The sequence below is a fragment of the Bison bison genome, unplaced genomic scaffold (assembly GCF_000754665.1).
Source record: "Bison bison bison isolate TAMUID 2011002044 unplaced genomic scaffold, Bison_UMD1.0 scf7180017864508, whole genome shotgun sequence".
Classification (NCBI taxonomy): domain Eukaryota; kingdom Metazoa; phylum Chordata; class Mammalia; order Artiodactyla; family Bovidae; genus Bison; species Bison bison.
Window position 1 is genome coordinate 10,454,357 of NW_011495064.1, and position 12,743 is coordinate 10,467,099.

The window sequence follows — 12,743 nt, forward strand, 5'->3', positions numbered from 1 at the left end:
GCAATTGTATGGTAGTTTGAACATTCTTTGGCATTGCCTTTCTTTGGGATTGGAATGAAAACTGAACTTTTCCAGTCCTGTGGCCACTGCTGAGTTTTCTAAATTTGCTGGCATATTTAGAGAAGCACTTAAACAGCATCATCTTTTAGGATTTGAAATAGCTCAACTGGCATTCCATCACCTCCACTAGCTTTGTTCATAGTAATGCTCCCTAAGGCCTGCTTGACTTCACATTCCAGGATATCTGGCTCTAGGTGAGGGATCACACCATTGTGATTATCTGGGTCATGAAGATCTTTTTTGTACAGTTCTTCTGTGTATTCTTGCCACCTCTTAATATTTTCTGCTTCTGTTAGGTCCATACTGTTTCTGCCATTTATTGTACCCATTTTTGCATGAAATGTTCCCTTGGTGTCTCTAATTTTCTTGAAGAGCTCTCTAGTCTTTCCATTCTATTATTTTCCTCTATTTCTTTGCATTGCTCACTTAAGAAGGCTTTCTTATCTCTCCTTGCTATTCTTTGGAACTCTGCATTCAGATGGGTCTATCTTTCCTTTTCTCCTTTGCCATTCACTTCTCTTCTTTTCTCCCCTAATTGTGAGGCCTCCTCAGACAACCACTTTGCCTTTTTGTATTTCTTTTTCTTGGGGACGGTTTTGATCACTGCCTCCTGTGCAATGTTATGAACCTGTGTCCATAGATCCTCTATCAGATCTAATCTCCTGAATCTATTTGCCTCACAAGTAGGGTCAGTGGGAGACACTGCATAAAATTAGAAAGAAGTCAGGTGTTTCTAACCACCTTCCACCCCAGCTCTATGGTTCTAGCTTCTGACCCAGCCATTAGGATAGAAGTGGAGTTGTTTGATGTTGCTAATCTCTGGGTTGCTCCTCTACACTGTGGAACTTCTCAGCTCTACTATTACCTCTGTAACCAAGTCCCTGTGTTAAAATCTGTTTGAATTAACTGTAGTAGATTGTCTTCCTGACCAGATCCTGGTACAAGTTAGGCAGACCCCTATTTTGTTATTTTAAGTCATGCAATCACAAATACCCTTAAAGATAAATCTCGGTCTCCAACTATGTCTATTTCCTCTCACAAATTTCTAGAAAACTGTACAGAACATTGTTTTTTTAATGGACACTGCCTATTCCTCTCCTAAATGACTGCACTTTGTACTTCTATCAATAGTATATAAGTATGCTCCTATAAGCTCATCAATTTGAAGTCAGAAAAATAGCATCTACTTTAATTTTCCTTTCCTTCACCACTAGCAAGTTTGAATTTTGTGTTCTGCCTATCTCTATCATTCTGTCAGCCTTTATCTGCTCCTTCTTCAGCTATTGTCAAGCAGGGCCATGTCAATATCATCAGTGGGTATCACTAAGAACTTGTAAGAAATTTAAGAAATTGAAAGAAGTTTATTTACCAGGTTTGTATTTTGCTTATTAAGGAGAGGGTTTTAAAAGATGGTAAGGAGAGGATAGAGGCAAGTTCTTTTTAGAGTTCATATAAGTAAGGGCTTTATATCTTGAATGTGAATCATATATACCTACAGAGTCTAGCCAGAGTCCCTGAGGGTTCTGCCTCATCTCAGCCAAACTGCTTTAAAACAGCAGACTGCTGCACCAGCCATGGTTTCAGCGGTGCTTGAAATCCAGGGGCTCAAACACAGCCTAGGAAAAATCATCTAGCTTCCCATTCCATTGGCACTGTGTTTCCGGAGTGAGAAATATCTGGCGTCAAGGCCAAGTGTTGGCCACATGCCTGTCAAGCACGTGTAGTCAAAACCAAAACCCTCAGCAATTACTGTAGCTACCAGGCTCTGCGGTCCATGGGATTTTCCAGGCGAGAATACTGGAGTGGGCTGCCATTTCCTTCTCCAGGGGATCTTCCCAACCCAGGGATCGAACCCGGGTCTCCTGCATTGCAGACAGATGCTTTACCCTCTGAGCCACTAGGGAAGCCCCTCAGATAGGTTAGGAAATACTAATATGCTTGAAAGATGACTGCACTCTTGAAAAGTCTCATGAATCACACGTGAAATATTTGAAAAATGTTAAAATTTATTAATAATAGTTAACATCACACAGTTAATCCAACTAGTTCTTTATTGTACATGACAACATCTTCACTAGACTGAGTGCTCAAGGGTTTGAGATGATCTGCTACTGAGTACATCGCAGTCATAGATTGAGTCAATATACTTACACAGGCAAAGCAGCGTCAGCAACGAACTATCACCTAACTGGGAACACAACCATTCAAAACACATTTTCCACCGTTCCGTTTTAGAAGCCACACACACAGCTCTACCTTTTAAAAATGTGCAATTTCATAGATGGTGCCTAATCTTTCAAGTTTAAAAGTTAAAGTTCACTTCTATTTCTTGGGCATCCCTTAGTGATACACAAATCTAGACACTGTTCTCACTACAAGTTTGATAAATGTGCAAAATTTGGGTGCTTTGAGTTGTGTCGTTCCATTTTTGTTTTGATCCTTGTATCCTACTCAACATTGTTAAAAGGCCTTCCCCTCTTTATTATGAAGTATATGGGTTAAATAAAAATATTAAAATGATTTAATATTTTAGGGCAGAAGTGGGCTCTCAGATTCAGGATTAACTGCACTATAAAAAGTAGGGTAAGGAAGGTTTTAGGTCCCTTTCCCTCTCTACCCAAGCAGTTTGAAATAAATACTTCTTGTAAAAACAGCTTAGCCTAGAAGTCTGTGGACAATACCTCTTATAGAACATTTACAAAACAAACCCAAGGTGAAATTTGCTAGAAGGGTACAAATCCACCAAACATGCTGTCCCTGAAGTTTTGTATGTTTGATTAACAGTTTGGTTTTGGTTTGCTATCAACAATTAGACCATTTTGCAAATATTTTTGGTGACTTCCTTTATCTTGTTAGAGAGGTTTAAAATACTACTAACTGCCCTAAGACAGAAGATTGCTAAGCAGTGAATGATTCCTGTTTCCTTTGTTAACATCTCATGTAATATTGTGCCAGAAAAGTTTCTAGACGGAGCAATCAGTTGGTGTGGTTTCTTCAGTCCACAGTCACAACCCCCTTCACGCTATCCCCAGACACCTTCCAAGTTTCTGAGTCTGCAGGGAAAGGAGGAGCTGCTTGACTGTTCGCTCACTTTAATGATGTTTTCCTTCTCTTTCTGCATATGAATGAGGTATTTCTAGTAACCGATCAGTATATCTTCATCTTCCATCCTTTTAACTACATTGATCTATTGAGACCCTGTGTATTTATAGACATAACAAATGAACATATAAATACATTACATATAAAGGATCATACAGTGTCAAGATGAAGGAGCAGATGCACTTCATGAACTAAATACATTTCAAATATAAATTAAAATGAAAATACAGTGTTTCCACTTCTGCAGGAAAAAATTTTAAAACAGACCAAAAAGTCTTCCCGCCCCCAAAGGTCCACTGCTTACTGATGACCTGTGAACCTACTCCCAGGACTCTAGGCTTTGGTTTAGCTTGATCAGACTCAGGATGCTTTGATTCCAGGAACGGCATCCACTGGAACCCACTAGGCAAATGCTTATAGATGAGGTTGAAGAGGGGCTGCCAGATGGCTATCCATGGACTTCCCCTCCATTGCCGCCCCTCCTCCCTGCCTGTGGGAGGATCAGGCTCAAGTCAGTGGAGACCTCTCAGCTCTCTGAGAGGAGAAATAGCACCAACCTTCAAGCTGGGGGATGCTTTCCACATAAAAATGTCATGGTCAGGCTTCAAGGTGAAGCAAACATATTTTTTATTATTGTCCCCATCCTGTAGGATTATACAGGGGCATAGAATTTGGCCAGGGGGATTACTAAAGATTAAATCCTTTTTTCGAGTTTTAAGAAAATCAATGGTAATGGTTGTGAAAAGTGTGAACAAATTGTATTTATCTCAGGAGAGCCAAGGCTTGGGAACCAAACTCTACATTGAGTAGACAGAGACAAAACCTAGTCCAATGAGGTCCTCTCTGCCAAGGAAAAGCCTAGGGGTCTGTTTCTGACACAAGGGGAATGGCATCTTATAATTTAAAGCAGGAAAGAAGGAAAACAAGAGAAAGTCCTTCCAATTGCAGGGGCTCTACCGTTGTCCAGCCTCTCGGATGCGGCAGGCCACAGCAGTGATGAGAGCTGCCCCCTTCCCACTGCCATCTTCTGACTCCAGGAAGGATACATCACATTTTGGAGCCAAGTCCTTCACCGTCTCATGCATGACTTTGGCAAAGCTGAAAAAGTTGGGAGGAAGACAGAATAAAATATCTTAGTCACGATAGATTTGTGTCCTGAAAGATAGTGCCCTAAGAAGTGATGCTGGAAACCTAGGAATAATTGAGATGGAGAAGAGGATGATAGCTACCATCCTAGTTTAATACCATAGTATTAAATACCATAGTATTAAACACTATGTATTGTGTTTCAGAAAACTGAGGTTTGGAGAGACTAGCAACATGCCCAAGTTCTATGTCACAGTGGGCAACAGAAGCTAAGTGAGAAGCTAAGATTCAACTCTAGGACAAAAGCCTGACATTATGGCCAGCTGTGTTCTTAAAAGAGCAGTCATTTATGCATGGCTTGCAGAAGTGCCTGTTCATCAGCTCTAGAGGGGAGGACCAAGTCCCATACATGTGATACTACACTTTCCAGAGATATTAACTCATATCAGAGTCATGTCTCACCCAAAATTTCATTAAAGGCAAAAGGAGCAGACTTAGGAGTGTGTTGTTGGGAGATGACAAGAATCAAAGATTCTTCCTGACATGGGACTAGAGGAAGAGACCCTTTGCCATTATCTACCCACTAGAGCAGGGTCAGGTTGCTCCTCCCCACTGGCAGCTGAGAATGGAGGTCCTAACATCAAGCCCCAGTGCTAGTGGCTGGACTTCTGTCCCACTTCCAACCCTCACTTGAGACTGAGGTTCCTGTTATCACAATGACACTGAACATCAATAAGAGAAATTTAGAGCTTCTCAGGGTCCACTCTTTGCACGAACTGTAGACTCTGGGCAAGCTTCTCAACTTCTTGAAACAATCATGGTGACACAGATGACAAGTCAATCAATGAGTCTCTCCATCCTACCTTCCGCTGAGCAAGGGGCACAGCTCTGTTCTTTTAAGTTTTAGTTGAAGAGCTTCTACGGGAAAGGGACTGAGGTATATCCTGATTTTAAAACAATTTATTCAAAATATATGCAAGTGAGAGAAGAAAGGAGAAGAGAAATAGTGATGAGAGGACAAAAGGGGAAGAGATGGACAAAGACAGAAGAAAGAGTAAAAAGAAAAAGGACTTCAGTATTTCCATACTGAATTTGATGAGGGTGGCAAACTGCTTCTATAGAGGGCTAGACAATTGATACTTTGAGCTTTGTGGTCATATAGTCTGCTGTTAATAGCCAAAAGCAGCCATAGACAACACATAAACAAGTGGGCATGGCTGTGTTTCAATAAAAGTTTATTTACAAAAAGTTGTGGCTATAAGCTGCCAACTCCTACCCTAGACGATGGAAAAAAATGCTCCAGATTTCCCGCATACGAGAACATTGGCAGAAGCACTGTTTGAAATAGTCAAAATCTAGAAATAACCCAAATACTCATCATTAGGATAAATTATAGCTTAGTCACTCAAAGGTTACAGCCCTGAAAATTAATGAACTATGATTGCAGACTTCAGTGTTGAGGCATCTAAAAACCATACATGCAGTGTGAGAAAAACCAGTCACAAAAGAAAAGATGCCATGGGATTCCCCTTATGGTAAATTCAACATTAAGTAAAGCTGGGACTTCCCTGGTGGTCCTGTGGCTAAGACTGTGCTTCCAATGCAGGGGGCTCAGGTTCGATCCCTGGTCCAGGAACTAAGATCCCATATGCTGCTCAGTGCAGCCAAAAAAAATTAAGTAAAAATAAACACTATAGATGCATATATAAAATATGGGAGGAAAAAAGTGACAAACTTAATCACCTCAGCACTTATGGTGGGGAAAATGAAGGGTGCAACTGGGAGGAGCTCCCAGGGGGCTTCCAAGCTGGATGGTAAAACACAGACCTACTTCTAGTTATTAATCTTTAAACTATAATATATGCACTATATATACTCTTTGGAATGTCTGAAAATTTGCCATAAAATAAAGAGAAAGGAAAGCAGGCAAAGAATGAAGAGATGTGGGGAGAAAGGTGGGCAGGAAGAGTGGCGATTGGGCACTCACTGAGGATGTAGCTTGTAGAGGGTCCCGTCCACACCCACGGTCACTTTGAGGGTGTCCAGCCCACGGTTTTCTCGTATTTTGTCTACTACAGCGGCCATGCCTGCACCACAGAGCTGGGCTGCCCGTCGAGCCACCACGGTGCACACCTCCTTGACGATGATGCTGTCATCACACGTGCTCTCGAGCCCTAAGTGGTGGAGGATGGCACGGACCTGCAGCAGGGCCAGGCAGTCACTGGGGCAAGAGGAGACAGCCAGTGGTCAGTGACGTCCCAGAGGGCCTGATGGCTTGCCACTCCAGAGCCTGGCTCCTTCATCAGAAGCAGTTCTGGGGGACCTGGACTTCCAAGGGCTGGGGGTAAAAGCTACCATCCGTGAGAGGTGGTTCCATTTTTAAACTCAATTCAGGAACTAGTGCTTATCACACCGGCCCACATGGACAGGAACACAAAGAAACAGCTCCCCATTCCACTTTATCTAGGCAAGTGTATCTGCTGCTACAAAACTGATACTCAAAAGGACTGGCCATGATTCCACTTATTTGGAAATAGCAAAGACAGTGATGATGCTAATATATGACAGTTTTCAGTTGCAAAGCCCTTTCCTGTCCAATCTCTCATTGTCCACAGCCCAGCAGGACGAGCCTCAACAACAACATTAGATGCCTCTTCTACTTCTCCTCCCCCACTCTGAGTGGTCTGAATCTACCTGTGCTCTATATATAGAAGAAGAAAATAGACATGTAAACTGGAACAGTATTCTGTTTACTGGTGCAGATAACTTAGGGCTCCCTCATGTAGGCTGTCTAGTTCCTGTTTTTCAATATGCCTGAGAGTAATATTAATGACAGCATTAATTCCCAGAAGGCTCTGAAACTCAGCATTCTAATTTAGAGCAGACTTCTCTTCTCTACCATTAAACTGGGGAAGAAGGCCTCGCTTTAATGAGCCACCACAGGGTGCCACTTGATCCTGGTTGCCTATTACTGCAGCCAGTGGTTACGAAGGTCCTTCTTGCCAAGCACAGGGGCTTCGGTGAGTTATCTTCCGCTGTGCATTCCCATTTACATTCTGTGAGCAGCTATCTTTCTTTCTACCTTTGAAATTAGTGTAGAACCAGCAATACTGCTTTGCACAGGTTCATCCAGGTCAGCATGATTTTTCACGAGAATATCATATATTTTCCCTTAAAATGCCAATTGTTCATAAAGTACTTTAAAACAGCACTATATAGAGACAAACACGTTAGCTACTAAACTGACCTTTATGTAAGCCACACCCTGATCGTACCTGAACTGTGAAAATCCCAGCTTGTCTGTCCATGAAAAGGACACATGGCCCATCCTACTCCAGGCCCTAAATTCTCACCTCTCGATCTGAGACAGGAACTTGGTTTCAAAGATTCCCCTTGTCTTGAGCCGCTCTGAGATGCGGCCACGGAAGAGCAGCCCACGCTTGGTGAAATCGATGAGGATGTTACGAACAATCTCGCCCAAGTACATGCCGCTGATCATTTTCTCAAACCTGCAATGCAAGTAATGTTCATGGAGGTTAAAAAAGAAGTGTAGGATGTGCTGATACAGACCAGTCTTCACTACATTAGAAGGTAGAGAGCATACAGATTCCCGCTAGTGGAACAGGAAATGCTATCTGACTCACTTAGGCAGGATTCCTGGCATCCACACGTACTGACTCATAGCATTCAGTAAAATGTGTCCTGAGGCCTAAGGGATTCCCTGAATTGACTCCATTTAATGCGTTCATTTTCCTTCCAAGGCTTATTCCTGACTTCTCAAGAAGGAACTCACACCAGACCCCACCCCACTTCCAGAAGAGCAGGATACTGAATCTTAATCCCGGATGTTGCTGAGAATTTAGCATGCTTTCCCTTCAACCTAATCATTTATTGCTTAAATAACTAGTGCCAGCTGAGAACTAAACTGGCCAAGAGAACTGGACGTGACTACTCAATAGTTTGAGGGTCTTCCGGCTCTGCCTAGTGCCTTTAAAAATATCAGCATTCTCGATTTCAACCAAGACTCCATCATCATTTAATCTTGTCTTACTCCAGCCTGTTTTCTTTCATTAATGTTGTCTGGCTGGTTCCTGGAGGCACTTTAGCCTGTGGCCTCTACTATAGACAAATGTTTGCAAAGGATAATCCGCAGAAGTACAGTCCCTGGTTAATCCAATTAGGAAACACTACATTCAACCTCTTCCTAATGGGACCCCACCACAACAAGGGCTTGGTGATGCTGGGGCTGCCCCCTTGTCCAGGATGACAATAGAGGATGCTATACACTGGATGGATGGAGAAAGGCTTGCTCCTATTCGCTTCCTGGTCCTACCTGCCTTGGCCCACCAATGCTTCTTCACCCTGATGGCAACAAGTGGTTCAACTGTCTGTTTTCCCTCAAGTCCCACACCTAGGTTTTAACACTTTCTCTCACCTGTCCAGTCCTCACAGTAGGAGCTGCTTCCTACATGTATACTAACTTCTGTGCTACTCAGCAACCCCCTTTGATCTTTTCATCCCTCTAAAACCTGGGTGACCAACTCCAGTTCTCCTTGCAACATAACTGTTGTGATTTTGTTTTCCCAAATGGACTTCGAGACCATCACAGTTCAACAGGGCAAAAAGGACTTAACCCAGAACTTCCCAGATGTATCTGAGAAGAAGCCCTTTCCAAAGAAATCTCTTCTGTTAACATCTCAAGAGAATGAGCATCCTGGGATTTGCTGTTGTGGGTGTCTCATCACTGTTTAGTTCTGAGATAAACATACCAGAGCCCACACGCAGCTGGGCGCCTACCTCTGTCTGCCAGGGTTGAGGGAAAGTTCATCCACAGCTGCATCAAACTCTGTGCGCAAGTCATCGAGGCATCCGTTGTCCCCGAAGGCCCCCCACTCCATGTTGACACACATCCGCCCCTCTTCCCCTTCCACCAGCTCAACATTCCGCATCTCCTCCATGTAGCAGGCATTGCTGCCTGTGCCTGCCAATCAAGAGAGGTCAGTCAGGGCCTCCCTCAGCACCATCCCCCACCTCCCAGGCTCTGTGACCCTGCAGGGGAAAGATAGTCCAAGTCCTCACCAACAATGAGGCCGACTTCACAGTGAGGGTCTTCATAGCCACAGGTCATCATAGTCCCAACTGTATCGTTCACCACAGCAACCACATCCAGGTCAAACTCCTGAGAACAACAGCAGATCCCAATCCCCAAATGAGCTACAATATTCTCCCTCAGACACATGTAGGGGAGATTTAGATGTGTATAAAACTTATTGGTGGCTCAGAGGTTAAAGCGCCTGCCTGCAATGCAGGAGACCTGGGTTCGATCCCTGGGTTGGGAAGATCCCCTGGAGAAGGAAATGGCAACCCACTCTAGTATTCTTGCCTGGAGAATCCCATGGACGGAGGAGCCTGGTGGGCTACAGTCCATGGAGTCACAAAGAGTTGGACACGACTGAGCGACTTCACTTTCAAAGCTTATATAAAGAAAGCTGAGTGCTGAGGAATTGATGCTTTTGAACTGTGGTGTTGGAGAAGACTCTTGAGAGTCCCTTGGACTGCAAGGAGATCCAACCAGTCAATCCTAAAGGAGATCAGTCCTGAGTGTTCATTGGAAGGACTGATGCTAAAGCCGAAACTCCAATACTTCAGCCACCTCATGCAAAGAGCTGACTCATTGGAAAAGACCCTGATGCTGGGTGGGATTTGGGGCAGGAGGAGGTGACGACAGAGGATGGGATGGCTGGGTGGTCGATGGACATGGGTTTGGGTAAACTCCGGGAGTTGGTGATGGACAGGGAGGCCTGGCGTGCTGCCGTTCATGGGGTCGCAAAGAGTCGGACACGACTGAGCGACTGAACTGAACTGAACTGAACTGACAGTTTATATAGCAGGGCTTATTTGCTCTGCTCAAATGTCACCTCCTCAGAAACCTTCCCTGGTTATACTATTTAAAAGAATGCGCTTCCCCAGCCCCACTCACCCTGTCCTTACCCAACTTCATTTCCTTCATAGCACAAAAGTACCTGACATTAGCTCACGGTTTGTTTATAGAATGAGAGCTTGTGGCCATTCCTGAATCCCCAGTTGCCTAGAGGAAGGCTTGACAGACCATGGACACTCACAAACTGCTGAAGGACTACAATAATTATCCCTGTGACCAGCACAACTGCACTTAACAGTTCCCCCCGCTTTTGTACACAGAGACCCCTTCAGGCCTCGTGCTCTGCCTCCCCTACCTCTCGCCGGTGGATGGCTTCCTTCAGCAGCATAACTACGTCCTCACCCTCGCAGCCAGACGCCTTGAAGCCTTTAGTCCACTTCAGGAGGATGCTCTAAAAATCACACATGTGCAGGGAGGTGGATATCAGAGAAGGACTCTTGGCTCATTCTCTAGTTGTCAACCTCACAGGTTATCAGAGGCCCTTTGAAAACCAATCATCTCACCCATAAGTTATTCTAAACCTGTCTCACCTACTAGAAGGGCCTACTGTGCAACAGGTATTGGGCTAAGCACAGCACATATGTTACACCATTTAATCCTCACAGCAACTGTGTGAAACGTCTGTCATTATCGTGCCCATTTTACAGGTAACTCTGGCCCTGGAGTAAACTGCCCAAGGCCCGCAGCTTGGAACAGAGGAGGCCCTCACCCCCAGGCTCACCAACTCCAATGCACGGGCTCATAAGCACCACACAACTGCCCCTGCCAAGGAGCTAAGCTCTATACGCTCGCTGCCCTCACCATGAAAAACAGTTTGCCTGAACATTACACAGAGGGGTCGGTTTGTGTCTCTGAATTTTCAGACTCCACTATGAAGTGAACAAGTACCCTCTGCTGAGTTACAGGGCCTTTCAGGAGCAGATATATGATGGCTTTGAATATGGGGGGCTGTTTCATATACTGCTCCCTGGTTCCCTCTGTGCTGCTTCAGTCCATCAGGGAATAGGCATCCAGGACCCCCACGCCACTCTTGAGAGGCCGGAACCCAAACAAGGGCCACGTGCTTACTATCTACCCACTGCATGGTTTTTCCAGGACTTGCTTGGTTTCTCACGGCCCAGGAGTTTAATATCACGAGTCCCACTGTGTTCGGATCCCAGGAAACTCAGAAAAACAAAGTTCAATCTCAGTAGTGACCTAGTTTACACACCTATATCCAAACCACTCTGATTTTCTTGTTTACAAATTAGCTTGACATCTCTGATGAAATTTTGTATTTGGTACTTTCAACCATTCGGAATGTTGAAATAACATTACTGTAAGTGGTCGTTAAATAATACGGCATGCAGAGGCCCCAACAGCTGGGGAGAGCTGCCCGTGGCCACCAGCTAAGCCAGGCATCTTGCGGCCTCTGGGCTTCAGAACCTGCTGATTTCCTCATCAACAGACTGATCTCAGCAGAGCAGAACCCAATTTATAGACAGAACAACAGATAGAACCCAGCTTCTACGTCTCTTGTTCTTAGCTTTCACAGTTCTAGACTGAATGCTTACAGATGCTTACAGAAACTTAGAACATATGGCGTAAATGAAATACAATGACCTGGAACTTTACAATTCAGGCATGAAAAGAAACAGTTGACATGTCTTGGGGCCACCAGATAAATATATAAGAATATATACGTCTATAAACATATATATACATGCTATACTTGAAAAGTATACTTGAAAAGTCTGTTAAAAATATTTCACTAGAAGAAGTATACTTGAAAAGTCTGTTAAAAATATTTCAGTAGAAGTCTAGAAGCATATAAACTGGAATTTTTTTTTATCTTCCTATTAATCACATTTTGTACATTTCTGTATTATAGAGTTTATACTTTTCTTTAAAATATTTTTCTGGTCTTACCACCAGTGTTCTCCCAAATCATTGAGATTCCTTCCAAAAAATTAGTCACTAATATGAGGCAGTGAATGACTCATGACTTAACTATTTCCCAACTGTTGAATAACTTAATTTGTTTCTAATGACTGTTATAATAAGCAATGTTTCATTAAATATCACATAAATGCTTATATACATGTTTGGTAAGTACTTTTGGTAAACTGATGCAAATGAGAAGGCTTTGAAAACCAATGCATTAATGAAAAAAATACTACGTTGAGACAAAGAAGCTGGAAAAACTAAAAGCAATCCTAGACTAACACTGGACAAATGTTAACAGATGTTGGGAAATACCGGATTCGGCAGGGTTTTTACCAGGACTTCCTAACACCTGACCTGTGCTAGCAGTGCACGGGGTAAATTTAACTCGCAGAGCGAGGACTAGGAGGCATTTACAAAACTCAGCTGAGTGACATAAGGGCTGCTGCGAGCGCACCAGATCTTTATCCCCTGCTTCAGTCACCCAAGGCAAGTTGGCAGGGAATAAAAATCAAAGGCGACAATAGGGAAATATCACGACATCCAAACAGGGGATGGAGTGAAATGTCCCGAGCCCAGAACAGGGGCCGCAGCTGAGCATAACTGACAGCATGGACTCATGTGTCCAGAA

At 43.7% G+C, this 12,743-nt stretch overlaps 1 protein-coding gene across 2 annotated transcripts in view; it reads right to left on the minus strand.

Annotated features, from left to right (window-relative positions):
* Nucleotides 1-2,046: 2,046 nt before the first annotated feature.
* Nucleotides 2,047-12,743, minus strand: part of HK2 (hexokinase 2) — a 69,815-nt gene continuing 59,118 nt past the window's right edge. For both annotated transcript variants that reach the window (XM_010829694.1, XM_010829695.1), the window contains 6 exons: nt 10,485-10,580; nt 9,328-9,427; nt 9,046-9,229; nt 7,602-7,757; nt 6,236-6,469; nt 2,047-4,260 (listed from right to left, as the gene is read on the minus strand). In XM_010829694.1, the coding sequence (XP_010827996.1) occupies nt 4,116-4,260; nt 6,236-6,469; nt 7,602-7,757; nt 9,046-9,229; nt 9,328-9,427; nt 10,485-10,580 (915 nt within the window). In that variant the 3' untranslated portion in view covers nt 2,047-4,115. The remainder of the gene's footprint in view (nt 4,261-6,235; nt 6,470-7,601; nt 7,758-9,045; nt 9,230-9,327; nt 9,428-10,484; nt 10,581-12,743) is intronic.